The sequence below is a fragment of the Varanus komodoensis genome, unplaced genomic scaffold (genome assembly GCF_004798865.1).
Source record: "Varanus komodoensis strain SLA01 unplaced genomic scaffold, ASM479886v1 scaffold32, whole genome shotgun sequence".
Classification (NCBI taxonomy): Eukaryota; Metazoa; Chordata; class Lepidosauria; order Squamata; family Varanidae; genus Varanus; species Varanus komodoensis.
The window spans coordinates 2,086,826-2,108,546 of record NW_025335798.1 but is presented as its reverse complement, the minus strand read 5'-3'; the positions used below and the strand labels follow the sequence as shown (position 1 = coordinate 2,108,546).

At 43.8% G+C, this 21,721-nt stretch overlaps 1 protein-coding gene across 4 annotated transcripts in view; it reads left to right on the top strand.

The window, feature by feature from the left end:
* SPEG (striated muscle enriched protein kinase) overlaps positions 1-21,721 on the top strand; it is a 119,780-nt gene that overhangs the window by 26,998 nt on the left and 71,061 nt on the right. For 3 of the 4 annotated variants that reach the window (XM_044437969.1, XM_044437968.1, XM_044437970.1), the window contains exon 2: positions 21,233-21,322. In XM_044437969.1, the coding sequence (XP_044293904.1) occupies positions 21,233-21,322 (90 nt within the window). Of the gene's footprint in view, positions 1-16,306; positions 16,311-21,232; positions 21,323-21,721 lie in introns of those variants that run through there. The other variant, XM_044437971.1, reaches the window with a different exon arrangement.

Genomic DNA, 21,721 nt, shown 5'->3' with positions numbered 1-21,721 from the left:
TACAATCATTTTCTATTTTCAGAACAACAGCCTACAAATCATAGCAGCAAATGCTGTTACTGTGAGAATTTTAGATGGTGTAAATGGAACAAGAAAGCTGATACTCGTTAGCAACCGATGCAGTGCATTTAGAGGAACACTCTCTGTTTTAGGCTCCAATTTGCATACATACAATGTCAGTATTACACTAATAAGCACAGAGAGAGAGAGACTGTGCAGACACCTTTCCATGTATGAGGCTTAAGAGTTAAAGAACCTCACCCCTCTAATGCCTACCCTTTAACGCGTCTCCCCTTGCATATTGTGTATTGCTTCTTGCTACAGCAGGGAAAATGCCAGGCCTGACTTGAGTGTCCCTTGAAGGTCATAGAACTGCAGGGAGAAGAATCTGTGTCATGAGACAGTCCATCTTGAACAAGTCTTGCTTGCTGCTAGCCTTGTGGACAAGCGCACAGAGCTAAACAAGGGAATCGGGTTTCGGTCTGGTCTGTCTGGTCACTCCCCTTCCCCTTGAGGCTTCCTAGGTACTTGAAAAGGCTAGTGATGTCATAGGCATCACCCTGATCAGATCTTTCTCCCACGGTCCAGGGCTGGGTACACACTGAGACAGGCTCAAATGAATTTGTGGCATTTGCCATGGTGGTGGTGATGATACCTCTGCTCCTGCTTTTGGCATTAGGCAACTTTTAAAATTCCAGTCACCTTAGAAAACATTGTTCACTTCTTTTTAGTATGGAAAAACCATGTTCCCAAATGGGGAAGCCTGGGGACAATAAGGTTTTCGTGTGCTGTTTCACATATGCATAAAATAGATTGTATGTTTCCCAACTGTCCCTGTGCTGTTGTGCCTGCTGCTGTTCCACAATTGCCACTACTTGACTTTTTGTGAGACTGGGAGATGTTTCTTAAAAGGGCTTTAGTTCCCAAAAAACTATAATATTTTTAAGATATTGGCATCTGGCAGCAACATTCATGCGTCAAAGCCCTCCTCTGTCAGATGCATGACATGTTATCCTCAGTCGGTAAGTTTATGTTATAGAGAAACAGTGGAGGGGAATGGTACAAATTAAATACAGAAAGCTGCAGTCAGTGGACAACTCTGTGTAATGCATCAGATAAGCAAAATGACCATTCTCAGCAACAGTAACTGATGATAGTCCAATTATCCTATCCTTGCCATGTCTATTAAGGAAGGCAAAGAAAATTACTTAAAGTGTAGTTATTTGTAAATAGGTCAGGTTACCATTCCTCAGGTTTCAGCACCTTCCTCAGGTCACTATAAGGGATATATATATATAATAAACAAATAAATAAAAATAAAAAATAAAAACTACAAAAATCCTATAAGGGATTTTTATACAAGGTGTGCATTTGCCATCCCCCACCCATTATTGTTTACAAATTTTTAAGATAGTGGTCCTCTTGTTTCACTTCTGTGTCTTACCAGCACTTTCCATGAGGTTTTGTTTTGTTTTTTGGAGCATGGAAAATACAGCATTAAATTGTGAAAGCAAAAGAAAGCGTGATTTCCTCTTGTTTGTTTGCACTATTGAGCTATACTGCAAGACCACCCAGAGGTTACCTAGTGGAAAAGTAGGAAGGGAAATGCCCTTTGCATAGTACTCTGATCTCAGTTCTGCAGTGAAACAAAAACTAGATACCATGGATTAATGGCCTTGTGCAGAAAAGCTCGGAATGGTGTGGGTGGGTGTGGAGGAGATTTGTTTTACTATGTGCATGAGCACTAACCACAAATGCTAGAGTGCTTTAAAACATTTTATACATTCCTTCATCCTTCTACTCATGCCTTTCACACCCCCTCCTCCCTTTTGCAGCCCCCTGCTCCTCTCCCCAAGCCTTCTTCAGAGGTCTGCAGTCCCCTGAAGCAGGTGCAGTGCTTCAGAGGGAGGAATCGTCTCTGCCAGCAAACTGCTTTCTTTCAGAGGATGCACATTGAATTCAAGCGTAGCATAAATACAACAAAATACCCAAGGAACAGAATCCATAAAATCTGGATTTTACAACAGATTAAAAAGCCTGGGTAATGCCTGGTGCCAAAAAGGTACAGACAGATGCCCATGACAAATTGCGACTTTGTAGCACACTATTGTTTTCCATTTTTTCCTCCCAGGTTTCAGATGTTCAGATTTCAGTTCATGTAGCCCTGGGCTGCCCTCACTTTCCTAAGTGTGGATAACACAGGGATTTTTTTCTTCCTCTTTTTTTTAGGCAAGCTGCAGCCAGTGCTAAATGGCTTGCTGCAGCTCAGGGGACATCTCAGTGCTCCTGCAGTGTCCCAGGGGACACTGCAGGAGGACTAGAGTGAGGATAGGAGGGAGGAGGAGGCACAGAACCCCTGCCGTACCTTATCATTTTTCAGACACGGAGGAATTTTAACCACAGTACTTGGTTAAAATTCTCTTGGGGATTAACATGTAATGTGAACCCAGCGTTTTAAAACAAGTACAGGACAATTACAGAGTAGTGGAATACTGTAGGGAAGAAAAGAGCAAGACTTCATCATAAAAGAAGGGGCTTCTCTGGCATTGATCTTTGGTATGAAAATAAAAGAATTACAACTACTATTTTCAAGTGTGAAATGTTGATCAGTGCATGATAGCACTGCTGAATTTTCTTGGGTCTGATGCTACAAACATTATTTATATGTGGAGTTGACATGAGCAAGAATAGACTATAAAGGGGTGTGGAATCCACATTCTTCCAGATATTGAATGCAGCAACTGCCATCATTTCTATCCATCAGCCATGCTGCCTGGAGCTGATGGGATTTAGAATCTAATGACATCTGGAATGCCACAGGACCCTCTCTGCTTGGAGAAACTGATGGGGCTGGATACGTATTGGTAATTTCTCATGGTCTCTTTAACAATTACTCTAAAATCGCTGTTCTTTCAACCAGCTGAGCATTTTGTTGATGGTAGTTTTGTCTAGCCTATGCTTCTCAGGTAAACATATAGAAATATATTGTGCAAATCCCGCTAAATGCTTTTAAGTGCACCTCTTTGCATTTTTCTTTTCATTTTTTCTTAGATTAGCTGCATTGTTACAAAAATGATGAGTGAGGAAATTTTTGTGTTGGGGATGTTCTCATTTTAACAAGTCTGTGGCCTGGTGCATCCTTCCTCAACCTGGTGCTCCTCCCAGATGTGTTGGACCTCAAGTCCCATAATTCTCAGCCAGCATGGCCAGTGGGAATTGCAGTCTAACACAATTAGGAAGCCCTTCATGGATCACTGCCTTGCTGTGGTAAAGGGGCTTGTGTAGCGCAATGAATCTATGAACTATGCCGTGCAGGGGCACCCAAGATGGACACGTCATAGCAGAGAGTCCTGACAAAAGATGACCTGGAGAAGCAAATGACAACCCACTCCAGTTCCCTTGCCATGAAAATCCCATGGACAATTCTAAAGGACAAAACGATATGACGATGGAAGATGAGCCCCTCAGATCAGAAGGTGTCCAGTGTGCTACTGGGGAAGAGCAGAGAGCTAGTACTAGTAGCACCAGAAAGAATGAAGCAACTGGGTCAAAGCCAAAAGGACACTCAGTTGTGGATGTAACTGGTGGTGAAAGGAGAGTCCGATGCTGTAAATATCTATACTCCATAGGAACCTGGAATGTAAGATTTATGAATCAAGGCAAGCTGGACAAACAAGAGATGACAAGACTGAACATCGACATCTTAGGAATCAGTGAACTAAAATGGACAGGAATGAGTGAATTTAATTCAGATGACCATCAGGTATACTACTGTGGGCAAGAATCCCTCAGAAGAATTGGAGTAGCCTTCATAGTCAATAAAAGAGTAGGAAAAGCAGTACTGGGATATAATCTGCAAAATGACAGAATGGTCTCAGTTCGAATCCAAGGCAAACCATTCAACATCACAATAGTCCAAGTCTGTTCCCCAACCACTGATGATGAAGAGGCTGAAGTTGACTGGTTCTACAAAAGGCTACACCTTCTAGAAATAACACCAAATAACACCAAATAACACCAAAAATGATGTCCTTATCATCATGGGGGATGGAATGCTAAAGTAGGAAGCTAAAAGACAACCAGAATAAAAGCAAGTTTATCGTCTCTTGGAGTACAAAATGAAGCAGGGCAAAGGCTGGCAAAATTTTGTCAAGAGAACATGCTGGTCATAGCAAACTCTCTTTTCCAACAACCCAAGAGATGACTCTACACATGGGCATCACCAGATGGTCAACACAGAAATCAGGTTGACTATGTGCTCTGCAGCCAAAGATGGAGAAGCTCTATACAGTCAGTAAAAACTAGACCAGGAGCTGACTGTGGCTCAGATCATGAGCTTCTTGTTGCAAAATTTAGGCTTAAATTGTAGGGAAAAGCACTAGACCACTCAGGTATGACCTAAATCATATCCCTGATGAATATTCAGTAGAGGTGACAAATAGATTTAAGGAATTAGATCTGATAGACAGAGTGCCTGAAGAACTATGGACGGAGGTTCGCAACATTGTACAAGAGGTAGCAACTAAAACATCCCAAAGAAAAAGAAATGCAAGAAAGCAAAATGACTATCTGAGGAAGCTTTACAAATAGTTGAGGAAAGAAAGGAAGCAAAAGGCAAGAGAGAAAGGGAAAGATACATCCAACTGAATGCAGAATTCCAGCGAATAGCTAAAAGAGATAAGACTGCCTTCTTAAATGAACAGTGTAAAGAAATAGAAGAAAATAGGAAAGACTAGAGATCTCTTCAAGAAAATTGGAGATGTGAAGGGACCATTTCATGCAAAGATGGGCATGATAAAGGACAAAAATGGCACGGACATAACAGAGGAAGAAGAGATTAAGAAAAGGTGGCAAGATTACACAGAAGAACTATACAAGAAAGACCTTAATGTCCCTGATAACCACGATGGGGGGGTCGCTGACCTCAAGCCAGACATCCTGGCATGTGAAGTCAAATGGGCCTTAGGAAGTCTGAGCAGCAACAAAGCTAGTGAAGCAGACAGTATTCCAGCTGAGCTATTCAAAATCCTAAAAGATGATGTAGTACACTAAATGTGCCAGCAGATTTGGAAAACTCAACAGTGGCCACAGGATTGGAAAAGGTCAGTTTACATTCCAATACCAAAGAAGGGCAATGCCAAAGAATGTTCGAACTACCTCACCATTGCACTCATTTCACATGCTAGCAAAGTTATGCTCAAAATTCTACAAGCCAGGCTCCAGCAGTGTGTGGACCGAGAACTACCAGAAGTACAGGCACGGTTTTGAAGAGGCAGAGGAACTAGAGATCAAATTGCCAACATACGCTGGATCATGGAGAAAGCTAGGGGGTTCCAGAAAAACATCTACTTCTGCTTCATTGACTATGCTAAAGCCTTTGATTGTGTGGATCACAACAAATTGTGGCAAGTTCTTAAAGAGATGGGAGTGCCGGACCATCTTATTTGTCTCTTGAGAAACCTATATGCGGGTCAAGAAGCAACAATGAGAACGGGACATGGAACCACTGATTGATTCAAAATTGAGAAAGGAGTTCGGCAAAGCTGTATACTGTCGCCCTGCCTTTTTAACTTATATGCAGAGCACATCATGAGAAAGACAGGGCTAGATGAATCACCAGTTGGAATTAAGATTGCCGGGGGAGAAATATCAACAATCTCAGATATGCAGATGATACCACTCTAATAGCAGAAAGTGAAGAGGAACTAAAGAGCCTCTTGATACGGGTGGAGGAGGAGAGTGCAAAAGTTGGCTTGAAACTCAACATTAAGAAAACTAAGATCATGGCATCCGGTCCTATCACCTTCTGGCAAATACATGGGGAAGAAATGGAGGTAGTGACAGATTTTACTTTCTTGGGCTCCAAGATCACCGCAGACAGCTATGGCAGATCTAGACAGCATACTAAAAAGCAGAGACATCACCCTGCCCACAAAAGTGCGTATAATCAAGGCTATGGTTTTCCCAGTTGCAATGTATGGCTGTGAAAGCTGGACCCTAAGGAAGGCTGAGCGCCGAAGAACTGAGGCCTTGGAAATTGTGGTGCTGGAGGAGACTCCTGCGAGTCCCTTGGACTGCAAGGAGATCCAACCAGTCAGTCTTAGAGGAGATCAACCCTGACTGCTCTTTAGAGGGCCAGATACTGAAGTTGAAACTCAAATACTTTGGCCACCTAATGAGAAGGAAAGACTCACTGGAGAAGACTGGTCTAGCCCTAGAGGCCTAACCAAGGATTGCTATGTTTTAAAAAGAATCTTTTTTCAGATCCCTTTTGCACTTCTAAAATAAATCTAATTTAAATAGACTAATTATGAATCAGACTGAAGAATATATCCATCATCAGTTTCCTGCCTCTGGTTATTCTACTTCCAGCTTTACAATGGTCATGTTTTATATACTTTGTCTCATGTGTTCCCTCTGAACAGAATTCAGGATAAAGATTTGCTGATCCATTAGCCTCAGAAATATTCAGTCAGCAGTTTGTGGATCTCTTAGCATGCTTGACAATAGTATGTATACTTTACTGGGAATAAAAGCTATTAAAATCAGTGGGTAAATCTGCATTGGATTGCACTGTGAGAATGGTTACATGCATGGTATAAAAGTTCAAGATTCCTAACACAGAAAAGCATAGCAAATCGGCTTGCTCTAGCTAGAGAAAGGGAACAAAAGGGTCCTGAACTGGAAAGGCTTTCAGACACTTGTGATTCTAGATAGATCTTATCCTTACCTTTAATCTGGTCTGCTGGATACTTCCACACACAGACCCTATGTGTCCATGTTACAGCCCAATATGAAATAACCAATCTTCGTTTTCTCTGTGAAATAACAAATTCCTTTCATCCTCTGTGAGGCTAACATGATCAGCTTATCAGAAATGTCAAGCTGTTGCTGCCTGGCTGTGCATAGGTATCTGAAGCCATGAAGATAGGTTTGCTTCCTGCATGAAATGACGCGGTCAGCTTCTCACTTCTGCTATCCCACTGAGATAGGCCTTGTTTGTGTGTTCAAGTGGAATTCTTGACCTGAGTGTGCACTGCTACATCCACTTTAAACTAGCTTAACTTTCTTTACAACTGTTATCTGCTAGTACCCCATTCATGCTATTTTTGGAAATCACATTTTTAACAATCTGATGATGGGGGACTCATCATGGGACTTTGCAAAGTAGACATACTGTTTTACAATGTCAAACTTTCATGCTATTATAGGAGATTGTGCAGGCTCCTCAGTGTTCCTTGCAATCATTACCATACCACCTTTCATCTAATGATGACCAGTCTTGGATCTGTAAGTCAACGAAGTAGAATATTGTGATTATTTGATATTCATTTCTGCCCTGGAAAAATTCAGGAGCAAAAGTAGCTACTGTGCAAGAATTGTAGCTCTGTGCTTGTACCGAATTATAGCACTACAACTGCTTGATGGGGTGTTTTCATTCAGCCAGTTCAAACAAGAAAAAACAGCTTTCTATAGCTGTATAGGAACCAAATTTCAATTAACACCCTTCTGCTGTATCTTTCATGATATCTTTGTCTCTCAGAGAGTTTTCTCTCTTGACTTTTTGTGATTACCAAATAAGGTTTTCTCCTGGCTAGAGCAATCAACCATCTGCCTTAATGACTGAACTTCCACTGATTCCCTTAATGTACTGAATTCTGGTAATGTAATGCTAGACCGCCTGCAAGGATAGTCCTGCACTTTAGATTTTCCTGCTTGCCACTTGAATGTGTACTACTTTGGTAGGAAATTAGTTTTCTTTCATATACCTTTGACAGATCCTTGAAGCAGCTCTAGGCACACATACCTGACTAAAAGACCCATTAAATGTAATGGGCTGCCAATCAGAGTGGCAGGGAGCTAGCTCAAAACATTTTGCTGCTGGAGGCAAAGGGCAAGATGTGTCTTTCTACATCCCACATACAAAACTCAACCAGAATAGCAGCTGCATCTTACCTAAACATCACATATGAGGACTGCATGCTAACTTAGGGAGGTCAAGGCAGGCCACTTGGTATGCATAATTCTCACCTCCATTATCTTGCCACCATTCCCCTCTAGCAGTGTTTGTTACCAGAGGTGGCCACCATATTCTTTCTAATAGCAGGGCAAGACCAGGCAATATTTTTCCCAGTGCTGGCTCCAGGGTTTTTCATGCCCTTGAGTAAGGCATTCACCAGAGGCCACTCTGGAGAATGAATCAACTTCACTGTTGTCACTAATTGCTATTGTTGCTGCATTATTCATCATCTAAGGCCCTTCTCCAGTTGTCTTCTCTGAGGGAAGCTCAGAAAGCCTCAAGGGTCATAGAAATATAGAAGAGTTGGAAGGGGCCATGGAGGCCATCAAGTCCAACCCCCTGCTGTTGCAGGACACCATGTTACACCATCCCACTCAGATGGCTGCCCAGGTTCCTTCTGAATGGTCCCTCCCCTCGATTTATGGAACAGTCTCCCAGTAGGGCCTGCCTGGTGCCAACATGGTTATCGTATTGGTGGCAGGTTAAGCCTTCCCCCTTCTATCATTCTATCAGGCATCTGGCAACTTATGATAAACAGGACTTGGATTATTCTTATTGTTTAAAATTTTTTAGAAATATGTCTCTCTGTGTGCTGTCTGTTTAAGTTTGTATGCAAATAGTTTTTTTATTCTGTGTAAAATGCATGTTAATGGTTCCTAATCTTTCTAAACTGCCCAGTGGTTTTTGGGTTATGCCAGTATTCAGCTGTAACAAATGAAATGAATTTGCTGTTGGTCCTCTTTCTCATCATTGCTACCACTTGCTTGCTCTCTTGGCAGGCAGAGAGCCAGTGAGCAAGCAGGTAGTGGCATCTGTCACACCTTCTTCTCATGATAGCCTTTGGGGCAGAATGAGAGGCAGATGAACAGGGAGGTCGCAATGGAGCAACTGCAGAAGGCTCTTGTTAGTGGGCCCATGCTGGAGTATGGGCCCCTGGCAGGTGCCCAACCATACCTACATTTGGCATTTGCCTCACCCCATTTCTTTCTGACCTTTCCTGCCTACTCCTGTGCTTCCTTGCCTTGTTCTATTTTCCTCCGTCTGAAATCTTTTAATGTGCCCATATTTAATATATAAATCAAAATAATGTTGTATCTCAGGTGGCAGTAAAAGGGTGGCAGTAAAAACATAAAATGTATGAGTAAAGTACATAAATCTTAGCATTTTTCCATAGGGCTACACATATATGTGTTTTAAGAAAACAGAAATGTGAGCAAATAATTAAGACACTGATTTTAAAAACAAACAGAATGCAAAGGCAACAAAGTTAACCTATGCTTGGAAGAAAACTTGTACAAACCTACCACATGCTAAAGAATTGCATCCATTATTATAGAAATGTAATAATAATAATAATAATAATAATAATAATAATAATTAGGCCTCAAAAATTCATCTCACTATGCAAGTGCTCTGTCCACATTACATTGCTTTCAATATAGGATACACAGCCAAAGGAACAGAGAAAGCTGTCTAAGATGGAGTCAGGCCACTGGTGCCTCTGGCCCAGTCATTTGGCAGCAACCCTTCCAGGTTTCAGGTGGGAGTCATTACTAACTCAACCTGAAGAGGGCCATGGCCACATGCAAAGAATGTTGTTTGCCACTGAGCTAAGACTCTTCCCTAAAGAAAAAGTGCATTGTAGGACACTTAAAAATAGGTATAATGACAATGTACTCTCTCTCTCTCTCTCAAACATTTCTATCCTGGCCTTTGCGTAGCTTCAGGATGGCTATGTACTCCTGACATGTTGTGAGAAAGTTCTAAATCAGCCTATCTCACATCCAGATGTGTTGGGCTACAACTCCCATCATTCCAGATAGCATGGCCCTACTGGTTGGAAATGATGGGAGTTGTAGGCAACCATTATCTGAACTGGATAAGACTGTTCTAAATATACTAAAGATCTTGAAACATCACTAATCTTATACTGCTAAGTAGGTTTATACCATTTGACTGATAGTGTGAGCAACTGAATATTTTGTAGGGTTTTACTATGCTAAAATGCTAAATTCCCACCAGGGTCCTCAACAATTACATTTGTGTGAAGCTATTTTTGAAATGTAAAAAGTGGACTACCTGATTATAAATACTTGGTATTGTAATTTGTCTTAAAATCCAGGTGCTTTTAAAGGTCACAAATTCAGGTGCTTTCAAAACAAAGTAAAGAACTGTGCAGTGTGTAAAGAATGTGATCGCATTGCTACTTAGGCAGAGAGCTTTACTGTGAATGTCCACATGTCATCTCCCAAACTGCTGACTTAGTTGAACTCACCCATCATCATGGCGTGGGAAGAACCGTTACATTTCTGCACCATAGAATTGGTTTAATCAGGGGTCTTCACATGGCACCCATAAGCTCCTTTAATGGCACTCAGCACGGTTCCCATGGGCACCCTAAAATTTCCCCCTCTTTTAAAAAATATGAGTGCACATATTTGTACAAATGCATACAGCTTTCTAGCAATTATTGACAGACTTCAGCCAAGTGAACCAAATGTCCAAATAGGTATCATTTTGAAATTTGCACCTCTGTTTGCCACCTTTCATATATCAAAAACATTGACAGGTTCATTGCAGTATAGGAGATGGATGTTCATCATTCCAATTTTATAGCCTTTTAGCTGTCAGAAGGATTCAGACAATCCATTACCCTTTCCATTTGTTAATTTCCATGAAGCTAGTGAATAATTTAAAAGAGTGTATATGTCAGTGAATATTTATGCCTGTTTCTATTACAAAAGTTGTATGTGTAAAAACCTCTTTCCCCAAAGAAGTAACTACTGAACATTTCCTAAGCATGTGTTTAAAGAAGCATCTGTTGTATTGTACCACCAGCAATTAGCTGATAAGCCAGTCTCTTATTAAAGAGATGTTGCAGTGTCTCATAGACACCAAGAAAAGTTTTGGGTGCAGTCTAAGATCCAGAAATGTGGCAGCTGGACGCCAAAACAGTGGTCCACTGATTAGGCATTTTGTGATGGTGCCACAGTAGTTGCTCACATTCCCAAGTGTGTCCATGGGTCCAAAAATGTTGAAGCCTCCTGGCATAACTGTAACTATCTTTTCCCCAATAGTGATAAAACCATAGGAAGCTGCCTTATACTGAAATGTCCATCTGATGCTCTAAGGTTTCAGACCGGGATCTTTTCCAGTACTACCTAGAGATGCCAGGAGCTGAACCTGGGAGCTTTTGCATGCAAAGTATGTACTCTGCCACTGAATTATGTACTATCTCTCAGAGTTATAGACAAGCTTCTGCCACTGTATAGTAGCATCACACAGCAGAATCCTCAAAATGCCTTCACATCTATAATTCAAATATAACAACTTGTCCTAAGTTAATTCTGTAGCATTTGAAATTTAGCTAGTCTAACATTACCTTTGATGCAAACAAGGCTAACTCTGCAATTAGGCAGAATGAAGCACCTCAGCCAGTTGATTTGGAGTATCATAAAATGGCAGTGAATTGCTAGTTATTTTATGTATTATTTTGTTTTATTGCCAGGAATGGGTAGAGGCATTTGTGGGATTTTCCTCTGAAGCTAGCCAGATGCAAAAATGGAGAGGGCTCTTGCACATTCAATAGTTATGAAGGGGAGAGGATTTTAGCACGTGCAACTTGCATAACAAGCTATCCCTGCTGGAGAGCAATGCTCTTCTGCATCTAGCCCCTTATTTCTGCTTTAGTTGTCAAAAATGCTTGACTGACTTTGGTTATTATGCACTTTGACTTGGGGTATGGAGAGTATACCATTTGCTGTTTTGTGTCAGGCACAGCCAGTCCTGAATGTTAAAAGGTTTCATGGAGAAGTGTTAAATAATTGTACACCTTCTGAAAGTGTCTACTATCGAATGGTATATGCAAACAAACAAACAGGTGTTGCAGGTGGTCACCCAGAGGAATGACTTCTCACAGATGTGTGAGTTGGAAACTGAGTTTCATGAGAGAAGACAGACATTCAGGAGCCCCTTTCTTTCCTTACAAAAGTAGGGAAATTTTCTTTCATAAAGTTTTCTGTGTTTGGCAAGTTTCAAGGGCAGGAAGACATGACTGCTCTCAATACTTTGAGCATATGATCATGGCACACTTGTATTGGTTTTATTTATTAAACTGGTTTAATCAGCTAGAACTTTCCGAAAGAATCCTGGGAATTGTAGTTTGGCGACCATTCTGTTGGAATTCCCTATTCTCCTTCTTAGAACTACACTTCCCAGGGTTCCCCATAGCACAGCATTGAGCCTCTAGCAACAGTGGTTAGTGGTCATTTGTGACAGCAGCAGGACGTGAAGGGACCAGTTTGAGCAGGTCATGAAGGATATACTGCCTCTGAACATGGGGGCTCCATTTAGCTATTTTGGCTAATCTCTTCCGACAGACCTTTACTCCTTCAAGGGTGAGCATGTGAAGTAGCAGGAAAGTACTGGGCAGCACAGATGTCCACTTTTCAAGGCAGAGGTCCCATCAACCAATCTGTCGGTGGTACCTTTGGACACTTTGCCCCACTCCCGACTTGCTGCTTACCACGACGCCAGATTCTCTCCGCAGCACCCCATCTTCCATGATGGCAAAAAGGATACCTCTCCCCAGAGGTTCTGATCGGCAAACTGGGGGTGTCTGCTCAGCTTGGGGTGGTGATAGCACTTGGGCGCCCCCCATACCCTTCCACCCCGACTCCTCCTTCCAACCCCTCCCCCACTTCCCCCTCCCTCCGGCCCCTCCTTCCTCCCAACACCCTCACCTCCCCGCCTGCGCTGTCATTGTCTCGGGCAGGCGAGGCTCCGGGCTGGCTGGCTGGCTGGCTGCTCCACAAGCAGGTTCTGCTAGAGGAGAGGGAGGGAGAGCGAGAGAGGCCGGTGCCGCTTCCCTCCCCGGCACCCGCTCGGAGGATGCTCCTTCTTCTCCAGCCGCCCCTGTGCTCCGGGCCCAGCCCCGCTGCCGCCGCCGCCGCCGCATCGCGCTGACACTCGGGTGGGAGGGCGCCAAGTGTGTTTGTGTGTGTGAGGTGGGGGTGACATGAAGAAGATCTGGGTGAAGAAGCGTCTCCAGGTAACGCAACCAGGCGTGTGGGGGGTAGTGACAGTAGTGGCCAGTGGGTACGTGGGAGAACAGGTAGCGAATACCTCGATGGGATGCCCACCAGCTTTTAGGGAGGAGGCAGGGTAGGATGAGTGCTGGAGGGGAAACTGAGGGAGCGCACAACTCCGACGTGGAGAAACCACACCCGGCTCCGGCTGCTCGGGTGCAGTTTCCCGTGCTTTGCAATTAAGTACCACTTTGTTCGGGTGTGGGGGTTGCAACGTTGGTGTGTGTGTGTGTGTGTGGGCGGCGGGGCGGGGGGTTGTAGATCAGGGGTTTGCTGCCTGTCTGCCCTCTTCTTTGAGGCTCCCTTGCCAAGAAGCAGAGAGGGGCTCCAGGGGCTCCAGGGGTGGGTGTTGCTGGGGTGAGGATCACAACCCTCCTGGAGTAGGTATGGAGGACATGACTCTTCACCTAAGATGCCCAGGGCGGTGGAGGGATGGGGGCTCCATTATCCTCTCAAGCACGAAGCCTGGTGGTGCTCACAGAGGCTGAGCACCTCTGCGTCATCTGGCGCCGCTGCGCGTCAGCACCTGGCAGGAGCACAGCTCCTCGTGGCGTGGACGTCACTCAAGGGCCTCCAACAGGGGAGGGGAGGGCTCCCTGCCTTGGAACTGATTGGGGGGGGGGTGCATGGAAGAGATCACAGCAGGGAAATGGGCGTTGTTAGGATGAGCACTCCCCCATCACCCTGGCAACATCTCATTCTCCACCACTTTTTTCCTCTTCTCCTAATCCCTTGGCTGCTCTGTTAGCCTAGATGCCCATCAACTACCTCTGCAAGGAAGGGATTAGGAAGTAAGGGCCCCGATGCTGTGTATAAACAAAAGGACAAGTAGTTGCCTTCCGGTCTGCTCATTGGGCTGCCCACTGTTGGAAGCAGTGTACTGGGCTAGATCGAACTTTAATCTAGTTCATCAGAGCTCTGGTCCAGTACAGCTATATAGAGGCCCATGGTCATGACAGACTGATGAGAGATGGATTTTCAGACCTCAGGTGCTTCCAATTTCTCTCCCTGGCAGAGCAGAGAGCTGTAGCACCTCAAACTGGGCAGGGAGAAAAAATGATTGCAATAGAGGGGTTATAGTATTTCTTTTTCTCCCCCCACCCCAACTTCTGTATGTAAGAAAGGTAAGAATATGTGAGGAGGGTGGCTTGTAGTTAGTAGAGATGGCCAGGACCCAGTTAGGTATTTTCTTCTACAATCCCCACAAATCTCTCTAGTCAAGGCCAATGAACCCTCATTCTCTTATTGCTAAATTGGGTATTTGCCTCAAGGCAATGTTGACAGCATTGCAGTCCTTGCAGATCATGACACTTGCTACTTGCTTGGTATTTGCCACTTCTACCAGACCTTGTTCCCACATTTTCTGACTTTCTACTGCTCTGTACAATACAAAGACTCTGTAGGGAGTAGTCCAGCCTCAGCTTTAGGTTGTTTGTGCTGTTTTCCATGAGACAGGGCTGCATTTTGCATGCCCAGGTGCCTTTTTGCCTCAGGTTGCCAGCGTATGAGATAGCAAGGCAACTTGGTGTGTGATCTTGGAGCCAGGGTTTGCCCAATGGCATGTGTCAGACTCAAGGGGATGCCAGCCAGGTAGCCGTTAATGGCCTTTGATTGCATTTTCATTTCTTAATAGGGGCATTATCCATTGACAGCAGAGCTAATCTCATATATCTTCCTGGCCTGGCATGCCGGCTGCCAGCCAGCACCAGCCTCAGTAAGGGCAAGCGGGACAGAATACAAATCTACCTGGAGCAGATCAACTGCTTCTGGGAGTACTTGTGTTGGCATCTGATGTATCTGATGTTAGTACAAAACAGAAAGCGGAGAATAAGGCACCAAGTGCTGTGTGTTATCTATGTGTGAATACTCCTCTCTGTTATACCAGCACTCTACCTCATCATCACAGAATGATGTGCTCGCCCCTGTTTACTGCCGCACAGAGAGTTTCTCCTTATTCCTAGTATTATGGAAATCTAACTGGTGAAGGAGATTTTCTCGGAGATGGGAAAGCTGGGCATGAGGTGGCTTTGTGACTGAGCTGCTGCTGCTGCTTTGTGGGTGCATGCACACATGTGTGCTTGCAAACACACCCGTGCAACTCTGTGATCATGGATCGAAAGAGCTGTCCTTTCCTGTTGGAGAACATGGCTGGCCTGCCCTCTGGATAGCTGATTATTTAGGAGGTCAGTTATAGGAGAATCCATGTGCTAGCAATCCTTCTCTACAGGGTTCCTGTAAAAGTTGATTCCAGCTTAGAGCTGCAGAGAATACCATGAGGAAGTTCAGTGCAAGTGATGGGGAGATATGTTGTCACCAGTGACAGCACAACCATCTGTGCCTGTTGGGAAATTATTTGTGTGTGCGGTGTATGTGTACACACATGGCTTTAGGACAATGGAAGTAAAGGATAATCACTTATCTGCAGAAATAATGCATTATGCCTATGGCATGGCTGTGCTGGATATTTGACTGTCATGAAATGGGCAAAGTATGCCCCCTCAAGGTAGATCTTCCAATTATGGCAGATTCCCAGATGCCCAGGCCTTGTCAACATTCAGTCCAATGAGAGTTATGGGAACAAGGCATTTTTTTGCCAAAAGGGGGACAATTTGCCCAAGATTTTCCATTGAGTACAGAGCCAGAAAGTCACTCTTTCCCTCCCTCCCTCCCTCTGGTGATAAACCCTCTGGTGCTCTCTCTCCCACCCTTGATTTTCCTATTGGCAGTGTCTACACAGGGCCCAGTGCTTGGTTCCCATCTCTCTCTGATGTTCAAGAAGTCATGGCAGCAAAGGACAGAGGGTGTTAGGGCAGGGATGGGCAATCTGTGGTCCTCCAAGGGGTGCTGAAGTCTAATTCCTATCATCTCCTCTACTTCGCTGTGCTTGTTGGTGCTGATTGGTGTTACAGCACGACGGCATCCGAAGGGCCACAGGTTCCTCTCACCCCTCACCCTTGCAGTAGGCAGTTGAGGGCCATGGCAATTTTGGGGCAGAGCCAGCCATGCCTGGGCAGCCTTTCCCTGGCCTTGCCCTGATGCTGAATGTCTCTACAGTAGGTGGCTACTTAACCCTGTGAACATTGCCCGGGCCTGTGAGTTCTAGCCTGCCTCTACCTCGCAATCTGTCCATCCTGAGGTAATTATTTTTCTTTTTCCTTTGCAGAAGAGTGGCCACTCACGGCGTTTTGGGCGCTTCACGCATGGTGCGTTGTATTACTTCTGCCCCTCCCTGCCAGAGGCCTGCCTCAAATACACTTCTTGGGGGTGGGGAAGAGCAGTGGGGCAACTGGGTGCAGCAGAAGACAGCCCCGCCGAACCTTTAATGGTTGTGTGGAAGAGGCAGCAGATGTTGGTGCAGTCATATATTGGAAAGGCAGTTAAAGTGATACCCCAATGTTGATTTTGTCTGAAATGGTACCCTTTCTCAGTGTGCTGCCCTCCAGGTGCGGTCATATTACAATACCCATCACTAGCAGCTGCTGACCATTCTGGCTGTGGGTTTCCTCATAGGACAGAGAGTTATAAAAGTGTGAACAATGCAAAATGGAGAGAGAGAGAGAAAGCAGTCTTTTGCTGACTCTGCTGCTAGTCATCCATTAGTAGCATGTTTAAGTCAAAAAAGAGGAAGTATATATGGAATTTCTGCCACAGCATATAGTGATGCCCCACCATTATGCAAAGGCTTAGATCAGAACTGGGGATCCTGTGGACCAGCAGATGTTGTAAACCTCAAGCTGGCAATCTTATACTCCAGGGCTTACCGAGACTCCAGATCCCTCTCTATTGGCTAAGCTATCAAGGACTGACGGGAACTGGGAGCAATCACCACCTTGGGTTTTGTTACCAGCCAGGAAGGTTTACTTGGAGCAGCTAGTTACCTTTTTGTTGTGGTTCTTAGCTTAGTACTTGAGGGTATTGAAGCTGGTGGGAGGAGTGAGATGGGCCTAGCTGAGGGCGTGTGAGGAAAGAATATGCTATTCATGGTGCTAGGCTTCCACCAGACTCATAAAAACATGCCATGATTACTGGAGAAACATCTGTCATAACATCCCTCATGCAACCTAAGACTTCTGGGCCGTTGCCTTCATTGATTTGTTTTTCATTCATTCAGCCTGCCCTTCTGCATCCCACTCCCCAGATCCTAATGAGTTTCAGTGTCCTGATTCCTACTTCCTCCATTCTTCCCTCCATTCACATCTCATCTTGTTACATATGCCTGTCTTGCACTTTAGATCATTCTCCTCCCACATGCACCATCCTCATATATCTCGGCTTGCAGGCCAGATATTTTACATTCCATTGCATTTTAGGATATTCGTAGGTCTGGGCTGGTATGGGTGGTAACACTTTGTTGACGTGTGTCTCTCTTTCTTGCTGCCCCTATGGAAGCGAAGTTTTCCGCTCCTGCAGAAAGCAAAGTTATGGTAGGAATCACACTTTTTTCCCTAGCTCTGTCTGATATTTATCCTAATTCTATTCTTCCTAGCTCCTTCTCCTCCCTCCTCTTCATACTGCTGCTGCTCTTGGATCTTAATGTGCAACTTCATATTTTTATTTATTTATTTAAAGTTTTATATACTGTCCAACTACAACAGTGCTCTACCATGCATCATTTTGGGACTGGGTGTGGGGAGGAAAACTTCTACATACATTAAACTAAATATGACAGTCTCCTTATCCCCATATTCCCTTCCCTATAGCAGTTCACAACGAATGGAGGATATCTCTGTGATTCTCGCTATAATTTCACTGCTTACAGAGATGGACAGTGAAGACCAAACTATGTGGCACACACAGCTCTGTGCAATCAAAAGCAACCTCTGAGGAGGAACAGTTGGAGCTTAACATGTACCTTTCCGGCTAATCTGCTAAAAATCTCCCCCTCCCACTAGGGAAACACTTATGGGTACCTCCAAGACTCAACTTTTGGTTTGGTTGCCACTCACCTGGCATGGTTCTGCCATTGGCCTTTCCTCAGCCTGCTGAGCAATCTGCTCCCCCACCCCCTAATCTATCAACTGTCTCTTGAGACTTCTCTTGTGCCTTGGGGTAACGGCTCCTATGGAAGCTGAACAGCTGCAGCTACAGAAAAATGAGCTGCATTTTCTTTACACAGAACCAAACACCATGCCAGAAAGGGGTGAACTCCAGTGCTCTGTAGTTTACTCAGACTCATATGTTCCTTCAGCATTCAACTCCAAAGACTTAATCATTTATATTTTTATCCTGCCCTTCTCTGGGAATGTGCAATGGCCCTTCCTTGCTTGGGCTGTATTTGGAGGGGACAGTGTGTAATGACTCTGCGGAATCTCTGCGCAATTGCCATTGAACCATGGAGCAAACTATCACCAATGACTTCTTATATGGAATGACATCTCATTTTCTTCTGCCTCTTTTTTTTAAACAAGAAGTAACTACAGGAGACTGCATCTGGGAGGGGAGGAAAGGTGGTTGAAGGAGAGCTTAGCTCCCGCTGCTTATTTTTCCATTCAGAATCAGTCCCTTTAAATGGCTTTTCCATCTGCTGGGGAAAAGGTAAAAGCAGGGCTTGCATAAAGGCTAAGATATCCCAGCATGGACCCAGTGACAAGAGGCTGCTGGACTTGCACCTCTTTGTCACCATTGCAGCTTGCTTGTTCACCTCCCTCTTGCCCAGAGCAATGGTGTTGGTGGCAAGCGAGAGGAGCAGCAGAGACCACTGCTCCTTGCCCACTGTCCCCCTGCCTGCCTGTCAGTAAGCAAATGGGAGAAATGCTGAGAAAAAGGAGGAGGAGCAAGAGCAGGTGGTGAGAAGGTAGACTCAGTGGGGAAGAGGGTATTTTGCTCAAGGGCTCTCATAAACCTTGAGCCAGCACTGAGTGCAGGTCACGTATCTCTCACCCCTGTGATGGGGAGAATAGCTGAGGTGATGATAAGCAGGAAAAAAAATGGTTCACAAGGAAAGCAGCTTTTTGCCTGCAGATCCACGGATCAAGATTGCACTTTAAATTTTTAAAAACTCTGAGTTGTGTGTAATATGTAATTTTGCCTGAATAACCACTTACCTCTTGTGAAGTGCCTTAGGAGATAGTGGTTTGCAACTGAGGAGATGCAGGAGGAAAGGAAGTAATTTTCTCCCCTGCCAGAAGCATTCCTCCTGAAATTTCTCTGCTGATGCTTTTATCCTTTCCCATTTTTAGGAATTTTGTTTACCTTGCAAGCACAGTTTTGGAATCCTTCAGGAGGCAAAACAGGTAGTTGAGGGAGTCTCAGGGAGAAAGTAACTGGAAGGGAAATTATTAAGCATTCTCTAAAGCACTTCATCTTAGAGGCATTTTGCTGTCACTCGCAGTTGCAATATATACTTACCCCTAAGCATCAGATCAGTCCAAGGTATTTAGATGTCGCCAGGGGAGCAAATTATTTAGGGTTGAAACCTGCACTATTTTGCACTGCATTGGTTTTAGAAGGCCTGCCATAGTCTGTAGATTTACTTATAAATGGTGAATCACTCTTGTTTGCCATTTGGTCCCCTTTCTGACTCTGCATCCTTTGTGTTAGATGTGTTCCAAATTAGGGGAGCTGTAAAAGAAAATGAAAGCTCCACAGGGAAAATTATGGCGTCCAATCCCTGGGCACTTCCAGACAGAGGACTCCTTGCACTACTAATCAGTATGCATACTATAGTTATTTCATCCCCCCTCCCCACTTAATGGATTTTCAGTGGTTAAAAAAAAGAAGGAAGCAATTACAAGAGGAAAATGACTGTGTCTGGATCTCCTATAAAATATTGTAATTGATGTGGGACAATTACACAGCAAAAACTTCTTCTGAAATCACCCTTGGACTTTCTTACCCTGAGCTCAAGCAGTGGCAAAACAAAGTCTGCTGGAGCAATACATCTGAGCTGATTTGGCATTGTGTTTTGTTTTCAAGAAGCACTTTCTTCCCTCTCTCTGCTCAATTCTTTATAAACACTTATGATTTTTTTAAATCATAAGAATATAGAAACTGGTTAACAATCCCCAAAAGCTCTTTTATACAAATTGGGCCTCACATTGTACCTTCTCTTTGTAACATCAATAAAAGAAAACCATTTAGTCTAAAAAATCCTCTGAACACTGTCATCCCTTAATTGCACATGTTCCATAATAGGTGACACTCCTGTCAGCTTCCTACAGTTTAGCCAACCATTGTTTTAGGGAGGGAAGGGAAGATTCATGCCACTTTTTGGCCATAAACATTTTAGCTGCAGTTACCAAATGAGTTTGTCAAATTGACTCATCAAAATCCCTGAACAGTGTTGGAGGTTTAAGAATGATTGGGAAATTTCATGTGAAATATATCACATAGAAGAATTTTACTCCCAGATAACTTTATGGGCAGTTGGCCATATGTGGAAAATGCATGTTAGACTGCACACATTTTTTGCATTTATTGGTTTTTCTAGATACGTTTTGCTTAGATGATATGGGGTTTGGTGCCATTGTTTTAAGACCTTGCAATAATTTTCCTTTCCATCCCCAGTGGTGAAACTGCAATCTTCTTGCATATTATATGCAATATATTGTCTGAAATGAATGTCTTCAATATCTTTTCCCTGCCTATTCATTTATTCATTCAGTCAATCGGTTTATGAGTCATCCTATAACTGAAGCTATATGCTAATCTACATAATAAAGGCATAATATACCTAATATAATGGAATATGCATTATAATATATAATAAATATCAAGAAGCATTCCAAGAAGTATGACATTCCATAATTTTCAGTTCAGACTGTGAACTACCTTGGCTGGCTGAAAACCCTGGTATTTCTCTAATCCTTACATTCAAAAGCCAAATGTGGTGAAGTATGAAAGTTATGATTTGCCTGCTGGTGCTTATAGCTCTCTAATCACTGGGCCCTCATCCTTTCAAGCATATCTGTAAAACTGAGAACTTTCCTTCTCTCTCTTTCTCTTGTGGTTGTTTGTGTCATTGTTTTTAATACTGAAAACTGAATTTGCAAGATCTTACCAAGGACTTGCAAGTCACATGGAGTCTGCGGTTTTTCCATTCAGTGGAAAATGGGACTGAACACTCAGGGTCAAGGAGCAGATCTTGCAATGTCCCCTCCTCACCTTGTTCTTTTTCTTGCTTTAGACTCGGAGACGGGAGAAGATGATGCCAGCAGCACACAGGTGACCCAACGCAGCCAACTCCAGGATGAGACAACCTATAGCTCCCCTACAGGTGAGCAGAAGCCAGGCAAGGAGTGTAAAGATATGGCAAAGTGTGGTGATCAGAGCTGACAGTTTATCATAAAAATGTTCCTGCTGGTGTCCCAGACCTTCTGCCACATAATGCCTTTATAATCCAAGCTTGTAATTTTCCTGTTAACCTATTATTATGTTTCTGTGTCACAGGTGGTATGTCATACACAGTTCCTGCTTAGGACTGTGAGAGACAAACTGTTGAATGTTCACTTCTGCTTTCTTGGATTATTGGCTAAAATCAGCTTTCCTCAACCTTATGTCCACCAGACATGTTGAACTACAAGGAATTAACGAGAGTTGTAGTCCAGCCTATTTGTTGCAAGGTCAGGGAAACTGTGCTAAAACCTTTCTGTCAGTATTCCTGAGAGACTGAATG